This window comes from Coregonus lavaretus, assembly GCF_964263955.1.
Source record: "Coregonus lavaretus genome assembly, contig: HAP1_SCAFFOLD_2218, whole genome shotgun sequence".
Classification (NCBI taxonomy): Eukaryota; Metazoa; Chordata; class Actinopteri; order Salmoniformes; family Salmonidae; genus Coregonus; species Coregonus lavaretus.
This window is the reverse complement of record NW_028164756.1, coordinates 33,253-51,028: the sequence shown is the minus strand read 5'-3', so window position 1 is coordinate 51,028 and position 17,776 is coordinate 33,253. Positions and strand designations below refer to the sequence as shown.

At 40.6% G+C, this 17,776-nt stretch overlaps 1 protein-coding gene across 4 annotated transcripts in view; it reads right to left on the bottom strand.

Annotated features, from left to right (window-relative positions):
* Window positions 1-2,939: 2,939 nt before the first annotated feature.
* The window catches only part of LOC311116654 (complement factor I-like), a 39,318-nt gene continuing 24,481 nt past the window's right edge, over window positions 2,940-17,776 (bottom strand). Inside the window, exons 6-7 of one of the 4 annotated variants that reach the window (XM_084191709.1) lie at window positions 3,164-3,739; window positions 2,940-3,113 (exon numbers count right to left, since the gene is read on the bottom strand). In XM_084191709.1, coding sequence (XP_084047835.1) covers window positions 3,522-3,739 — 218 coding nt within the window. In that variant the 3' untranslated portion in view covers window positions 2,940-3,113; window positions 3,164-3,521. The remainder of the gene's footprint in view (window positions 3,114-3,163; window positions 3,740-17,776) is intronic. The other 3 variants (XM_084191708.1, XM_084191710.1, XM_084191711.1) reach the window with 3 other exon arrangements.

Sequence of the window (17,776 nt, the reverse complement as noted above, 5' to 3'; positions counted from 1 at the left end):
GGGTTAGGGTTATACTAGGGTTAGGGTTATACTAGGGTCAGGGTTATACTAGGGTTAGGGTTATACTAGGGTTAGGGTTAGGGTTATACTAGGGTTAGGGTTAGGGTTATACTAGGGTTAGTGTTATACTAGGGTTAGGGTTATACTAGGGTTGGGTTATACTAGGGTTAGGGTTATACTAGGGTTAGGGTTAGGGTTATACTAGGGTTAGGGTTAGGGTTATACTAGGGTTAGGGTTATACTAGGGTTAGGGTTATACTAGGGTTAGGGTTAGGGTTATACTAGGGTTAGGGTTATACTAGGGTTAGGGTTATACTAGGGTTAGGGTTATAGTTATACTAGGGTTAGGGTTATACTAGGGTTAGGGTTAGACTAGGGTTAGGGTTATACTAGGGTTAGGGTTAGGGTTATGCTAGGGTTAGGGTTATACTAGGGTTAGGGTTAGACTAGGGTTAGGGTTATACTAGGGTTAGGGTTAGGGTTATACTAGGGTTAGGGTTATACTAGGGTTAGGGTTATAGTTATACTAGGGTTAGGGTTATACTAGGGTTAGGGTTATACTAGGGTTAGGGTTAGGGTTATACTAGGGTTAGGGTTATACTAGGGTTAGGGTTAGACTAGGGTTAGGGATATACTAGAGTTAGGGTTATACTAGGGTTAGGGTTATACTAGGGTTAGGGTTAGGGTTATACTAGGGTTAGGGTTAGACTAGGGTTAGGGTTATATTAGGGTTAGGGTTATACTAGGGTTAGGATTATACTAGGGTTAGGGTTAGGGCTATAGCTATACTAGGGTTAGGGTTATACTAGGGTTAGGGTTATACTAGGGCTAGGGTTAGGGTTAGGGTTAGGGTTAGGGTTAGGGTTAGGGTTATACTAGGGTTAGGGTTATACTAGGGTTAGGGTTATACTAGGGTTAGGGTTAGACTAGGGTTAGGGTTATACTAGGGTTAGGGTTATAGTTATACTAGGGTTAGGGTTATACTAGAGCTAGGGTTAGGGTTAGGTTAGGGTTAGGGTTAGGGTTAGGGTTAGGGTTAGGGTTAGGGTTAGGTTAGGGTTAGGGTTAGGGTTAGGGTTAGGGTTAGACTAGGGTTAGGGTTATACTAGGGTTAGGGTTATACTAGGGTTAGGGTTAGGGTTAGGGTTATACTAGGGTTAGGGTTATACTAGGGTTAGGGTTAGAGTTAAACTAGGGTTAGGGTTATACTATGGTTAGGGTTATACCAGGGTTAGGGTTAGGGTTAGACTAGGGTTAGGGTTAGGGTTATACTAGGGTTAGGGTTAGACTAGGGTTAGGGGTTAGGGTTAGGGTTATACTAGGGTTAGGGTTAGGGTTATACTAGGGTTAGGGTTATACTAGGGTTAGGGTTATACTAGGGTTAGGGTTATACTAGGATTAGGGTTATACTAGGGTTAGGGTTAGGGTTATACTAGCGTTAGGGTTAGACTAGGGTTAGGGCTAGGGTTAGGGTTAGGGTTATACTAGGGTTAGGGTTAGGGTTATACTAGGGTTAGGGTTATACTAGGGTTAGGGTTATACTAGGGTTAGGGTTATACTAGGGTTAGGGTTATACTAGGGTTAGGGTTATACGAGGGTTAGGGTTATACTAGGGTTAGGGTTAGGGTTAGACTAGGGTTAGGGTTATACTAGGGTTAGGGTTATACTAGGGTTAGGGTTATACTAGGGTTAGGGTTATACTAGGATTAGGGTTATACTAGGGTTAGGGTTAGGGTTATACTAGGGTTAGGGTTATACTAGGGTTAGGGTTATACTAGGGTTAGGGTTAGGGTTATACTAGGGTTAGGGTTATACTAGGGTTAGGGTTATACTAGGGTTAGGGTTAGGGTTAGGGTTATACTAGGGTTAGGGTTAGGGTTATACTAGTGTTAGGGTTAGGGTTATACTAGGGTTAGGGTTATACTAGGGTTAGGGTTATACTACGATTAGGGTTATACTAGGGTTATGGTTAGGGTTATACTAGGGTTAGGGTTATACTAGGGTTAGGGTTAGGGTTATACTAGGGTTAGGGTTATACTAGGGTTAGGGCTATACTAGGGTTAGGGTTATACTAGGGTTAGGGTTATACTAGGGTTAGGGTTAGGGTTAGGTTTAGACTAGGGTTAGGGTTATACTAAGGTTAGGGTTAGGGTTATACTAGGGTTAGGGTTATACTAGGGTTAGGGTTATACTAGGGTTAGGGTTAGGGTTAGGGTTATACTAGGGTAAGGGTTAGACTAGGGTTAGGGTTATACTAGGGTTAGGGTTATACTAGGGTTAGGGTTATACTAGGGTTAGGGTTATACTAGGGTTAGGGTTAGGGTTATACTAGGGTTAGGGTTAGGGTTATACTAGGGTTAGTGTTATACTAGGGTTAGGGTTATACTAGGGTTGGGTTATACTAGGGTTAGGGTTATACTAGGGTTAGGGTTATACTAGGGTTAGGGTTAGGGTTATACTAGGGTTAGGGTTATACTAGGGTTAGGGTTATGGTTATACTAGGGTTAGGGTTATACTATGGTTAGGGTTATACTAGGGTTAGGGTTATACTAGGGTTAGGGTTAGGGTTATACTAGGGTTAGGGTTATACTAGGGTTAGGGTTATACTAGGGTTAGGGTTAGGGTTAGACTAGGGTTAGGGTTATACTAGGGTTAGGGTTAGGGTTATACTAGGGTTAGGGTTAGGGTTAGGGTTAGGGTTAGGGTTAGGGTTAGGGTTAGACCTGGGATTAGTGTTATACTAGGGTTAGTGTTAGGGTTATACTAGGGTTAGGGTTAGGGTTATACTGTGTGTGTGTTTGTGTGTGAGAGAGTAAGAGAATGAGAGAGAGCTTTTAAAGGGACAGTTCATATATGCAGGAAAACTATACCATAAACCCTTTACTAAAAATAAAACATTAAACATCAAATCAATAAATAAAATAACAGGACCAAACAACTGGGCTCTCAAGTTCTTTATTGACATCATCCAGCATAAGCAACTTATAACATTGTAATAATGGTTTATTACTATTTATTATGTATGAATAGGCTATATGACTAATCTCTGGACCTGGAAGCCAGTTCAACTACTTGTTTTCATTGTTCCTCTTTAACCAGGGACTGATTTAGACCTGGGACACCCAGGTGGGTGATTCCCCTTTAATTAGGGACTGGTTTAGACCTGGGACACCAGGTGGGTGATTCCCCTCTAACCAGGGACTGATTTAGACCTGGGACACCAGGTGGGTGATTCCCCTCTAATCAGGGACTGATTTAGACCTGGGACACCAGGTGGGTGATTCCCCTCTAATCAGGGACTGGTTTAGACCTGGGACACCAGGTGGGTGATTCCCCTCTAGTCAGGGACTGATTTAGACCTGGGACACCAGGTGGGTGATTCCCCTTTAATCAGGGACTGATTTAGACCTGGGACACCAGGTGGGTGATTCCCCTCTAATCAGGGTTCTGATTTAGAATGGGACAACAGAAAAGCAGCAGTAACAGTAACACGTGAAATACCCTACTGGTCTATATCAACATCACAGGTTGTATTTAGTGATAGCAGCCCAGCCAGTGTGAGTGCGGATCCACTCAAAGTAGTGTGCTACTTTAGTGTACACTCCAGGGTACCTGGCCTTCCCACAATTCTCCCCCCAGGAGACGATACCCCAGAGGTAGGAGACACCTAGAGAGTCCTGACACACCAGAGGACCTCCAGAATCCCCCTGGCACGAGTCCACCTTGCCCTCCAGATCACCTACACACAGACACGTACACAAGCAGGTAAGAGAGAGAGAGAGGGTTAATTCAGTATAAATAGTCAGAGAGAGAGAGGGTTAATTCAGTATAAATAGTCAGAGAGAGAGAGGGTTAATTCAGTATAAATAGATAGAGAGAGGGTTAATTTAGTATAAATAGTCAGATAGAGAGAGGGTTAATTCAGTATAAATAGTCAGAGAGAGAGAGGGTTAATTCAGTATAAATAGAGAGAGAGAGGGTTAATTCAGTATAAATAGTCAGAGAGAGAGAGAGGGTTAATTCAGTATAAATAGTCAGAGAGAGAGAGGGTTAATACAGTATAAATAGTCAGAGAGAGAGAGAGGGTTAATTCAGTATAAATAGTCAGAGAGAGAGAGAGGGTTAATTCAGTATAAATAGTCAGAGAGAGAGAGGGTTAATTCAGTATAAATAGTCAGAGAGAGAGGGTTAATTCAGTATAAATAGTCAGAGAGAGAGAGAGAGGGTTAATTCAGTATAAATAGTCAGAGAGAGAGAGAGGGTTAATTCAGTATAAATAGTCAGAGAGAGAGAGAGGGTTAATTCAGTATAAATAGTCAGAGAGAGAGGGTTAATTCAGTATAAATAGTCAGAGAGAGAGAGAGAGGGTTAATTCAGTATAAATAGTCAGAGAGAGAGAGAGGGTTAATTCAGTATAAATAGTCAGATAGAGAGAGGGTTAATTCAGTATAAATAGTCAGAGAGAGAGATGGTTAATTCAGTATAAATAGTCAGAGAGAGAGAGAGGGTTAATTCAGTATAAATAGTCAGAGAGAGAGGGTTAATTCAGTATAAATAGTCAGAGAGAGAGAGAGGGTTAATTCAGTATAAATAGTCAGAGAGAGAGAGAGGGTTAATACAGTATAAATAGTCAGAGAGAGAGAGAGGGTTAATTCAGTATAAATAGTCAGATAGAGAGAGGGTTAATTCAGTATAAATAGTCAGAGAGAGAGAGAGGGTTAATTCAGCATAAATAGTCAGAGAGAGAGGGTTAATTCAGTATAAATAGTCAGAGAGAGAGGGTTAATTCAGTATAAATAGTCAGAGAGAGAGAGGGTTAATTCAGCATAAATAGTCAGAGAGAGAGGGTTAATTCAGTATAAATAGTCAGAGAGAGAGGGTTAATTCAGTATAAATAGTCAGAGAGAGAGAGGGTTAATTCAGCATAAATAGTCAGAGAGAGAGGGTTAATTCAGTATAAATAGTCAGAGACAGAGAGAGAGGGTTAATTCAGTATAAATAGTCAGAGACAGAGAGAGGGTTAATTCAGTATAAATAGTCAGAGAGAGAGAGGGTTAATTCAGTATAAATAGTCAGAGAGAGAGAGGGTTAATTCAGTATAAATAGTCAGAGAGAGAGAGAGGGTTAATTCAGCATAAATAGTCAGAGAGAGAGGGTTAATTCAGTATAAATAGTCAGAGAGAGAGAGGGTTAATTCAGTATAAATAGTCAGAGAGAGAGAGGGTTAATTCAGTATAAATAGTCAGATAGAGAGAGGGTTAATTCAGTATAAATAGTCAGAGAGAGAGAGGGTTAATTCAGCATAAATAGTCAGAGAGAGAGAGGGTTAATTCAGTATAAATAGTCAGAGAGAGAGAGAGGGTTAATTCAGTATAAATAGTCAGAGAGAGAGAGGGTTAATTCAGTATAAATAGTCAGAGAGAGAGGGTTAATTCAGTATAAATAGTCAGAGAGAGAGAGAGGGTTAATTCAGCATAAATAGTCAGAGAGAGAGAGGGTTAATTCAGTATAAATAGTCAGAGAGAGAGGGTTAATTCAGTATAAATAGTCAGAGAGAGAGAGGGTTAATTCAGTATAAATAGTCAGATAGAGAGAGGGTTAATTCAGTATAAATAGTCAGAGAGAGAGAGGGTTAATTCAGTATAAATAGTCAGAGAGAGAGAGGGTTAATTCAGCATAAATAGTCAGAGAGAGAGGGTTAATTCAGTATAAATAGTCATAGAGAAACGGTTAATTCAGTAAAAATAGTCAGAGAGAGAGAGGGTTAATTCAGTATAAATAGTCATAGAGAAACGGTTAATTCAGTAAAAATAGTCAGAGAGAGAGAGGGTTAATTCAGCATAAATACAGTGGGGGAAAAAAGTATTTAGTCAGCCACTAATTGTGCAAGTTCTCCCACTTAAAAAGATGAGAGAGTCCTGTAATTTTCATCATAGGTACACGTCAACTGTGACAGACAAATTGAGATTTTTTTTCTCAAGAAAATCACATTGTATGATTTTTTATGAATTTATTTGCAAATTATGGTGGAAAATAAGTATTTGGTCACCTACAAACAAGCAAGACTTCTGGCTCTCACAGACCTGTAACTTCTTCATTAAAAGGCTCCTCTGTCCTCCACTCGTTACCTGTATTAATGGCACCTGTTTGAACTTGTTATCCGTATAAAAGACACCTGTCCACAACCTCAAACAGTCACACTCCAAACTCCACTATGGCCAAGACCAAAGAGCTGTCAAAGGACACCAGAAACAACATTGTAGACCTGCACCAGGCTGGGAAGACTGAATCTGCAATAGGTAAGCAGCTTGGTTTGAAGAAATCAACTGAGGGAGCAATTAGTAGGAAATGGAAGACATACAAGACCACTGATAATCTCCCTCGATCTGGGGCTCCACGCAAGACCTCACCCAGTGGGGACAAAATGATCACAAGAACAGTGAGCAAAAATCCCAGAACCACACGGGGGGACCTAGTGAATGACCTGCAGAGAGCTGGGACCAAAGTAACAAAGCCTACCATCAGTAACACACTACGCCGCCAGGGACTCAAATCCTGCAGTGCCAGACGTGTCCCCCTGCTTAAGTCAGTACATGTCCAGGCCCGTCTGAAGTTTGCTAGAGTGCATTTGGATGATCCAGAAGAGGATTGGGAGAATGTCATATGGTCAGATGAAATCAAAATATAACTTTTTGGTAAAAACTCAACTCGTCGTGTTTGGAGGACAAAGAATGCTGAGTTGCATCCAAAGAACACCATACCTACTGTGAAGCATGGGGATGGAAACATCATGCTTTGGGGCTGTTTTTCTTCAAAGGGACCAGGACGACTGATCCGTGTAAAGGAAAGAATGAATGGGGCCATGTATCGTGAGATTTTGAGTGAAAACCTCCTTCCATCAGCAAGGGCATTGAAGATGAAACGTGGCTGTGTCTTTCAGCATGACAATGATCCCAAACACACCGCCCGGGCAACGAAGGAGTGGCTTCGTAAGAAGCATTTCAAGGTCCTGGAGTGGCCTAGCCAGTCTCCAGATCTCAACCCCATAGAAAATATTTGGAGGGAGTTGAAAGTCCGTGTTGCCCAGCGACAGCCCCAAAACATCACTGCTCTAGAGGAGATCTGCATGGAGGAATGGGCCAAAATACCAGCAACAGTGTGTGAAAACCTTGTGAAGACTTACAGAAAACGTTTGACCTGTGTCGAGAAACTTTTGTTATTGACCAAATACTTATTTTCCACCATAATTTGCAAATAAATTCATTAAAAATCCTACAATGTGATTTTCTGGATTTTTATCCCTCATTTTGTCTCTCATAGTTGACGTGTACCTATGATGAAAATTACAGGCCTCTCTCATCTTTTTTTTGGTGGCTGACTAAATACTGTATTTCCGTCAGATTACATCGATCCACTTAAACAAATCCAATTTTGATAAACTCCCTTATCTACTGGGTGAAAAACCACAGTGCGCCATCACAGCAGCAAGATTTGTGACCTGTTGCCACAAGAAAAGGGAAACCAGTGAAGAACAAACACCATTGTAAATACAACCTATATTTATGTTGATTTATTTTCCCATTTGTACTTTAACTATTTGCACATTGTTACAACACTGTATATAGACATAATGACATTTGAAATGTCTTTATTCATTTGAAACTTCTGAGTGTAATGTTTACTGTTAATATTTATTGTTTATTTCACTTTTGTTTACTATCTACTTCACTTGCTTTTGCAATGTTAACATACGTTTCCCATGCCAATAAAGCCCTTAAATTTAAATTGAATTGTGAGACAGATGGTTAATTCAGTATAAATAGTCAGAGAGAGAGAGAGAGGGTTAATTCAGTATAAATAGTCAGAGAGAGAGATGGTTAATTCAGTATAAATAGTCAGAGAGAGAGAGGGTTAATTCAGTATAAATAGTCAGAGAGAGAGAGAGGGTTAATTCAGTATAAATAGTCAGAGAGAGAGAGGGTTAATTCAGTATAAATAGTCAGAGAGAGAGAGGGTTAATTCAGTATAAATAGTCAGAGAGGGTTAATTCAGTATAAATAGTCAGAGAGAGAGAGAGGGTTAATTCAGTATAAATAGTCAGAGAGAGAGGGTTAATTCAGTATAAATAGTCAGAGAGAGAGAGAGAGGGTTAATTCAGTATAAATAGTCAGAGAGAGAGAGAGGGTTAATTCAGTATAAATAGTCAGAGAGAGAGAGGGTTAATTCAGTATAAATAGTCAGAGAGAGAGGGTTAATTCAGTATAAATAGTCAGAGAGAGAGGGTTAATTCAGTATAAATAGTCAGAGAGAGAGAGGGTTAATTCAGTATAAATAGTCAGAGAGAGAGAGAGGGTTAATTCAGTATAAATAGTCAGAGAGAGAGGGTTAATTCAGTATAAATAGTCAGAGAGTGAGAGGGTTAATTCAGTATAAATAGTCAGAGAGAGAGAGAGGGTTAATTCAGTATAAATAGTCAGATAGAGAGAGGGTTAATTCAGTATAAATAGTCAGAGAGAGAGAGGGTTAATTCAGTATAAATAGTCAGATAGAGAGAGGGTTAATTCAGTATAAATAGTCAGAGAGAGAGAGGGTTAATTCAGTATAAATAGTCAGATAGAGAGAGGGTTAATTCAGTATAAATAGTCAGAGAGAGAGAGAGGGTTAATTCAGCATAAATAGTCAGAGAGAGAGAGAGGGTTAATTCAGTATAAATAGTCAGAGAGGGTTAATTCAGTATAAATAGTCAGAGAGGGTTAATTCAGTATAAATAGTCAGATAGAGAGAGGGTTAATTCAGTATAAATAGTCAGAGAGAGAGAGATGGTTAATTCAGTATAAATAGTCAGAGAGAGAGGGTTAATTCAGTATAAATAGTCAGAGAGAGAGAGAGGGTTAATTCAGTATAAATAGTCAGAGAGAGAGAGATGGTTAATTCAGTATAAATAGTCAGAGAGAGAGAGAGGGTTAATTCAGTATAAATAGTCAGAGAGAGAGAGGGTTAATTCAGTATAAATAGTCAGAGAGAGAGAGAGGGTTAATTCAGTATAAATAGTCAGAGAGAGAGAGATGGTTAATTCAGTATAAATAGTCAGAGAGAGAGGGTTAATTCAGTATAAATAGTCAGAGAGAGAGAGAGGGTTAATTCAGTATAAATAGTCAGAGAGGGTTAATTCAGTATAAATAGTCAGATAGAGAGAGGGTTAATTCAGTATAAATAGTCAGAGAGAGAGAGATGGTTAATTCAGTATAAATAGTCAGAGAGAGAGGGTTAATTCAGTATAAATAGTCAGAGAGAGAGAGAGGGTTAATTCAGTATAAATAGTCAGAGAGAGAGAGATGGTTAATTCAGTATAAATAGTCAGAGAGAGAGAGAGGGTTAATTCAGTATAAATAGTCAGAGAGAGAGAGGGTTAATTCAGTATAAATAGTCAGAGAGAGAGAGAGGGTTAATTCAGTATAAATAGTCAGAGAGAGAGAGATGGTTAATTCAGTATAAATAGTCAGAGAGAGAGGGTTAATTCAGTATAAATAGTCAGAGAGAGAGAGAGGGTTAATTCAGTATAAATAGTCAGAGAGGGTTAATTCAGTATAAATAGTCAGATAGAGAGAGGGTTAATTCAGTATAAATAGTCAGAGAGAGAGAGATGGTTAATTCAGTATAAATAGTCAGAGAGAGAGGGTTAATTCAGTATAAATAGTCAGAGAGAGAGAGAGGGTTAATTCAGTATAAATAGTCAGAGAGAGAGTGGGTTAATTCAGTATAAATAGTCAGAGAGAGAGAGGGTTAATTCAGTATAAATAGTCAGAGAGAGAGAGAGGGTTAATTCAGTATAAATAGTCAGAGAGAGAGAGAGGGTTAATTCAGTATAAATAGTCAGAGAGAGAGAGATGGTTAATTCAGTATAAATAGTCAGAGAGAGAGGGTTAATTCAGTATAAATAGTCAGAGAGAGAGAGAGGGTTAATTCAGTATAAATAGTCAGAGAGGGTTAATTCAGTATAAATAGTCAGATAGAGAGAGGGTTAATTCAGTATAAATAGTCAGAGAGAGAGAGATGGTTAATTCAGTATAAATAGTCAGAGAGAGAGGGTTAATTCAGTATAAATAGTCAGAGAGAGAGAGAGGGTTAATTCAGTATAAATAGTCAGAGAGGGTTAATTCAGTATAAATAGTCAGAGAGAGAGAGGGTTAATTCAGTATAAATAGTCAGAGAGAGAGAGATGGTTAATTCAGTATAAATAGTCAGAGAGAGAGAGGGTTAATTCAGTATAAATAGTCAGAGAGGGTTAATTCAGTATAAATAGTCAGAAAGAGAGAGGGTTAATTCAGTATAAATAGTCAGAGAGAGAGAGATGGTTAATACAGTATAAATAGTCAGATAGAGAGAGAGGGTTAATTCAGTATAAATAGTCAGAGAGAGAGAGAGAGGGTTAATTCAGTATAAATAGTCAGAGAGAGAGGGTTAATTCAGTATAAATAGTCAGATAGAGAGGGTTAATTCAGTATAAATAGTCAGAGAGAGAGAGGGTTAATTCAGTATAAATAGTCAGAGAGAGAGAGAGAGAGAGGGTTAATTCAGTATAAATAGTCAGAGAGAGAGGGTTAATTCAGTATAAATAGTCAGAGAGAGAGAGGGTTAATTCAGTATAAATAGTCAGAGAGAGAGAGAGAGGGTTAATTCAGTATAAATAGTCAGAGAGAGAGAGAGGGTTAATTCAGTATAAATAGTCAGAGAGAGAGAGGGTTAATTCAGTATAAATAGTCAGAGAGAGAGGGTTAATTCAGTATAAATAGTCAGAGAGAGAGAGGGTTAATTCAGTATAAATAGTCAGATAGAGAGAGAGAGGGTTAATTCAGTATAAATAGTCAGAGAGAGAGAGAGGGTTAATTCAGTATAAATAGTCAGATAGAGAGAGGGTTAATTCAGTATAAATAGTCAGATAGAGAGAGGGTTAATTCAGTATAAATAGTCAGAGAGAGAGAGGGTTAATTCAGTATAAATAGTCAGATAGAGAGAGAGAGGGTTAATTCAGTATAAATAGTCAGATAGAGAGAGGGTTAATTCAGTATAAATAGTCAGAGAGAGAGAGGGTTAATTCAGTATAAATAGTCAGAGAGAGAGAGGGTTAATTCAGTATAAATAGTCAGAGAGAGAGAGAGGGTTAATTCAGTATAAATAGTCAGAGAGAGAGAGGGTTAATTCAGTATAAATAGTCAGATAGAGAGAGGGTTAATTCAGTATAAATAGTCAGAGAGAGAGAGGGTTAATTCAGTATAAATAGTCAGATTGAGAGAGAGAGGGTTAATTCAGTATAAATAGTCAGATAGAGAGAGAGAGGGTTAATTCAGTATAAATAGTCAGAGAGAGAGAGAGGGTTAATTCAGTATAAATAGTCAGAGAGAGAGAGAGAGAGAGGGTTAATTCAGTATAAATAGTCAGAGAGAGAGGGTTAATTCAGTATAAATAGTCAGAGAGAGAGAGGGTTAATTCAGTATAAATAGTCAGAGAGAGAGAGAGAGGGTTAATTCAGTATAAATAGTCAGAGAGAGAGAGAGGGTTAATTCAGTATAAATAGTCAGAGAGAGAGAGGGTTAATTCAGTATAAATAGTCAGAGAGAGAGGGTTAATTCAGTATAAATAGTCAGAGAGAGAGAGAGAGGGTTAATTCAGTATAAATAGTCAGAGAGAGAGAGGGTTAATTCAGTATAAATAGTCAGAGAGAGAGGGTTAATTCTGTATAAATAGTCAGAGAGAGAGAGAGAGGGTTAATTCAGCATAAATAGTCAGAGAGAGAGGGTTAATTCAGTATAAATAGTCAGAGAGAGAGAGGGTTAATTCAGTATAAATAGTCAGAGAGAGAGGGTTAATTCAGTATAAATAGTCAGAGAGAGAGAGAGGGTTAATTCAGTATAAATAGTCAGAGAGAGAGATGGTTAATTCAGTATAAATAGTCAGAGAGAGAGAGGGTTAATTCAGTATAAATAGTCAGAGAGAGAGAGGGTTAATTCAGTATAAATAGTCAGAGAGAGAGAGGGTTAATTCAGTATAAATAGTCAGAGAGAGAGAGGGTTAATTCAGTATAAATAGTCAGATAGAGAGAGAGGGTTAATTCAGTATAAATAGTCATAGAGAAAAGGTTAATTCAGTAAAAATAGTCAGAGAGGGTTAATTCAACATAAATAGTCAGAGAGAGAGAGGGTTAATTCAGCATAAATACAGTGGGGGAAAAAAGTATTTAGTCAGCCACTAATTGTGCAAGTTCTCCCACTTAAAAAGATGAGAGAGTCCTGTAATTTTCATCATAGGTACACGTCAACTATGACAGACAAATTGAGATTTTTTTTCTCCAGAAAATCACATTGTATGATTTTTTATGAATTTATTTGCAAATTATGGTGGAAAATAAGTATTTGGTCACCTACAAACAAGCAAGACTTCTGGCTCTCACAGACCTGTAACTTCTTCATTAAAAGGCTCCTCTGTCCTCCACTCGTTACCTGTATTAATGGCACCTGTTTGAACTTGTTATCCGTATAAAAGACACCTGTCCACAACCTCAAACAGTCACACTCCAAACTCCACTATGGCCAAGACCAAAGAGCTGTCAAAGGACACCAGAAACAACATTGTAGACCTGCACCAGGCTGGGAAGACTGAATCTGCAATAGGTAAGCAGCTTGGTTTGAAGAAATCAACTGAGGGAGCAATTAGTAGGAAATGGAAGACATACAAGACCACTGATAATCTCCCTCGATCTGGGGCTCCACGCAAGACCTCACCCAGTGGGGACAAAATGATCACAAGAACAGTGAGCAAAAATCCCAGAACCACACGGGGGGACCTAGTGAATGACCTGCAGAGAGCTGGGACCAAAGTAACAAAGCCTACCATCAGTAACACACTACGCCGCCAGGGACTCAAATCCTGCAGTGCCAGACGTGTCCCCCTGCTTAAGTCAGTACATGTCCAGGCCCGTCTGAAGTTTGCTAGAGTGCATTTGGATGATCCAGAAGAGGATTGGGAGAATGTCATATGGTCAGATGAAATCAAAATATAACTTTTTGGTAAAAACTCAACTCGTCGTGTTTGGAGGACAAAGAATGCTGAGTTGCATCCAAAGAACACCATACCTACTGTGAAGCATGGGGATGGAAACATCATGCTTTGGGGCTGTTTTTCTTCAAAGGGACCAGGACGACTGATCCGTGTAAAGGAAAGAATGAATGGGGCCATGTATCGTGAGATTTTGAGTGAAAACCTCCTTCCATCAGCAAGGGCATTGAAGATGAAACGTGGCTGTGTCTTTCAGCATGACAATGATCCCAAACACACCGCCCGGGCAACGAAGGAGTGGCTTCGTAAGAAGCATTTCAAGGTCCTGGAGTGGCCTAGCCAGTCTCCAGATCTCAACCCCATAGAAAATATTTGGAGGGAGTTGAAAGTCCGTGTTGCCCAGCGACAGCCCCAAAACATCACTGCTCTAGAGGAGATCTGCATGGAGGAATGGGCCAAAATACCAGCAACAGTGTGTGAAAACCTTGTGAAGACTTACAGAAAACGTTTGACCTGTGTCGAGAAACTTTTGTTATTGACCAAATACTTATTTTCCACCATAATTTGCAAATAAATTCATTAAAAATCCTACAATGTGATTTTCTGGATTTTTATCCCTCATTTTGTCTCTCATAGTTGACGTGTACCTATGATGAAAATTACAGGCCTCTCTCATCTTTTTTTTGGTGGCTGACTAAATACTGTATTTCCGTCAGATTACATCGATCCACTTAAACAAATCCAATTTTGATAAACTCCCTTATCTACTGGGTGAAAAACCACAGTGCGCCATCACAGCAGCAAGATTTGTGACCTGTTGCCACAAGAAAAGGGAAACCAGTGAAGAACAAACACCATTGTAAATACAACCTATATTTATGTTGATTTATTTTCCCATTTGTACTTTAACTATTTGCACATTGTTACAACACTGTATATAGACATAATGACATTTGAAATGTCTTTATTCATTTGAAACTTCTGAGTGTAATGTTTACTGTTAATATTTATTGTTTATTTCACTTTTGTTTACTATCTACTTCACTTGCTTTTGCAATGTTAACATACGTTTCCCATGCCAATAAAGCCCTTAAATTTAAATTGAATTGTGAGACAGATGGTTAATTCAGTATAAATAGTCAGAGAGAGAGAGAGAGGGTTAATTCAGTATAAATAGTCAGAGAGGGTTAATTCAGTATAAATAGTCAGAGAGAGAGAGGGTTAATTCAGTATAAATAGTCAGAGAGAGAGAGAGGGTTAATTCAGTATAAATAGTCAGAGAGAGAGAGGGTTAATTCAGTATAAATAGTCAGAGAGAGAGAGGGTTAATTCAGTATAAATAGTCAGAGAGGGTTAATTCAGTATAAATAGTCAGAGAGAGAGAGAGGGTTAATTCAGTATAAATAGTCAGAGAGAGAGAGGGTTAATTCAGTATAAATAGTCAGAGAGGGTTAATTCAGTATAAATAGTCAGAGAGAGAGAGAGGGTTAATTCAGTATAAATAGTCAGAGAGAGAGAGAGAGGGTTAATTCAGTATAAATAGTCAGAGAGAGAGAGGGTTAATTCAGTATAAATAGTCAGAGAGAGAGAGGGTTAATTCAGTATAAATAGTCAGAGAGAGAGAGGGTTAATTCAGTATAAATAGTCAGAGAGAGAGAGAAGGTTAATTCAGTATAAATAGTCAGAGAGAGAGAGAGGGTTAATTCAGTATAAATAGTCAGATAGAGAGAGGGTTAATTCAGTATAAATAGTCAGAGAGAGAGAGAGGGTTAATTCAGTATAAATAGTCAGAGAGAGAGAGGGTTAATACAGTATAAATAGTCAGATAGAGAGGGTTAATTCAGTATAAATAGTCAGATAGAGAGAGAGGGTTAATTCAGTATAAATAGTCAGATAGAGAGAGGGTTAATACAGTATAAATAGTCAGAGAGGGTTAATTCAGTATAAATAGTCAGAGAGAGAGAGAGGGTTAATTCAGTATAAATAGTCAGAGAGAGAGAGGGTTAATTCAGTATAAATAGTCAGAGAGGGTTAATTCAGTATAAATAGTCAGAGAGAGAGAGAGGGTTAATTCAGTATAAATAGTCAGAGAGAGAGAGAGAGGGTTAATTCAGTATAAATAGTCAGAGAGAGAGAGGGTTAATTCAGTATAAATAGTCAGAGAGAGAGAGGGTTAATTCAGTATAAATAGTCAGAGAGAGAGAGGGTTAATTCAGTATAAATAGTCAGAGAGAGAGAGAAGGTTAATTCAGTATAAATAGTCAGAGAGAGAGAGAGGGTTAATTCAGTATAAATAGTCAGATAGAGAGAGGGTTAATTCAGTATAAATAGTCAGAGAGAGAGAGAGGGTTAATTCAGTATAAATAGTCAGAGAGAGAGAGGGTTAATACAGTATAAATAGTCAGATAGAGAGGGTTAATTCAGTATAAATAGTCAGATAGAGAGAGAGGGTTAATTCAGTATAAATAGTCAGATAGAGAGAGGGTTAATACAGTATAAATAGTCAGAGAGGGTTAATTCAGTATAAATAGTCAGAGAGAGAGAGGGTTAATTCAGTATAAATAGTGTCATGGGCCTCTCACTCCACCGGGTTACCACCTTAATTTTCTTCCACTCTGCTCACCACTCTCTCTACTCAGCCTAACTAGCTCCACCTGTCCCTGCTCTGCTCTGCTCTAATTACTCTGCCAGCTGCGCTGCATTACCCACTACCTCTCCCAGTATTTAAGGCCCTGTCTTTCAGCTCTCCGGTGTCAGATCGTCTGCAAAGCTCACACCCGGAACCTGTTTGCTCGCGCTTCTGGCTCACCCTGGTTTTGTGACCCCGGACCTGCCTGTTTTTTGGATACTCTTCTGCCTCAGGAGATCCAGACCTGCTTCTGCCATTACGACTCCTGACTACTCTTCAATCCCGGTAACTCTGACCAGCCTTCTGCCTTGCTACTACGTATTTTGGATTTCCCTTGAACTGTACTGCTGCCTTGTTTCATTCCGCCCTGTTGTGTCTGTGTCTCCCCCCCCCAGGACTTCTGGACCACCCACCACCGGCTTCATAGGACGCATCGCTGCCACTGGGGGGGGCACAGACCCAGCACATTGGACGGGATCCCTGTTACCCCTGGAGCCTTCATTCACTCCCTACTTCCCTTTTCCCTTAAGTTTAATAAACTTTCTGGTGTGACGCAATTGTGGTCCTCTGGTCGTCTGTCTGAACCGTGACAGTACGATCTGACCATTATTGGACTCAGCGCACACTTTCCCCGACATGGAAACCGATGAGCATGAGCAGCAGTTCCAGCAGCAGCAACAACAACTCGCCATGATCATTCAACTCCTCACCAACCTTACCCCAGCCAGTCTGCCCACCAGCCCTGCCCCCGAGTTACCTGCCCCGGTCATTGCAGCCGCTGCTCCGGAACCCAAGATTGGAAACCCCGAGCGGTTCAACGGCGATTCAACCCAGGTCCGGCCATTCCTGACTAGCTGCCGACTTCAGTTCTCCTTGCAGCCAAGGACCTTCGCCACGGAGGGGGCTAAAGTTGGGTATGCCATCACTCACCTGACGGGCCGAGCTCGACTCTGGGGAACAGCAGAGTTCGAACGTCAAACCCCCGCATGTGCAACCTTCGACCTGTTTGCTGAGGAGATGCTGAAGGTGTTTGACCTGGATTCACCCACCGCAGAGGCGTCTCGTGAACTGTTCAGTATTCGACAAGGCAGACGTACAGTCGCAGACCATTCCATCGACTTCCGAACCCTGGCTAGACGAAGTTCTTGGAACACACCATCGTTGGTGGACGCGTTCTTCCATAGTTTGGCTGACTATATCAAGGACGAGTTGGTCTCCCATGAACTGCCTTCCACTCTTGATGAAGCCATCGCACTGACTGTCAGGATCGACAGAAGGATACAGACCCGTCGTCGTGAGAGGGGGCGCCAAGGTCCACCTACTACCGGCATTCGGAGAGATCCGACTGGGCTCCTGTCATCTACTGCCACTCACCCAGGTCAGCTTGATCAGTCTGAGCCTATGGAGATTGGGCGAGCCTCTCTCACTCCTGCAGAGCGCCAGCGCCGCTTCACCTCAAACCTCTGCCTCTATTGTGGAGGTGATGGACATCGTGTGGTAACCTGCCCTTTAAAGGGCCGAAGCTCACCGGGCATAGGGGGAGTCCGGTTGAGTTCAATGACCATCCAGTCCTCCGACCGCAAACCCCTGCTGCAAGTTCACCTCCGCCTCTCTGACTCAACTCACACCCTGGCTGCTCTGGTGGATTCTGGCGCCGAAGCCAACATAATGGACATCAAGCTGGCACGCCAACTGGGACTGGAGAACCTCCGTTTGACACCTCCTATTCCTGCCCGGGCACTGGACGGACACTTACTCGGATCGGTCACTCATGTCACGGCCCCGGTCTCGATGGGTCTGTCCGGAAACCATCAAGAAACTATCCAGTTTCACCTGCTCCCCTCTCCAGGCCAACCCCTCATCCTGGGTTACCCATGGCTCCGCCGGCACAACCCTCAGCTCGACTGGGTGACCGGGGTGATCAGGGAGTGGGGAGAGGACTGCCACCGAACCTGCCTGCTTGCTGCCGCACTACCCCCTCGGCCAGTACCTACTAACTCCGCTCCTGACCTCTCCAATGTCCCAGAATGCTACCATGGTCTCAGAGAGGTGTTTAACAAAGCAAGAGCCACATCTCTGCCCCCTCACCGACCG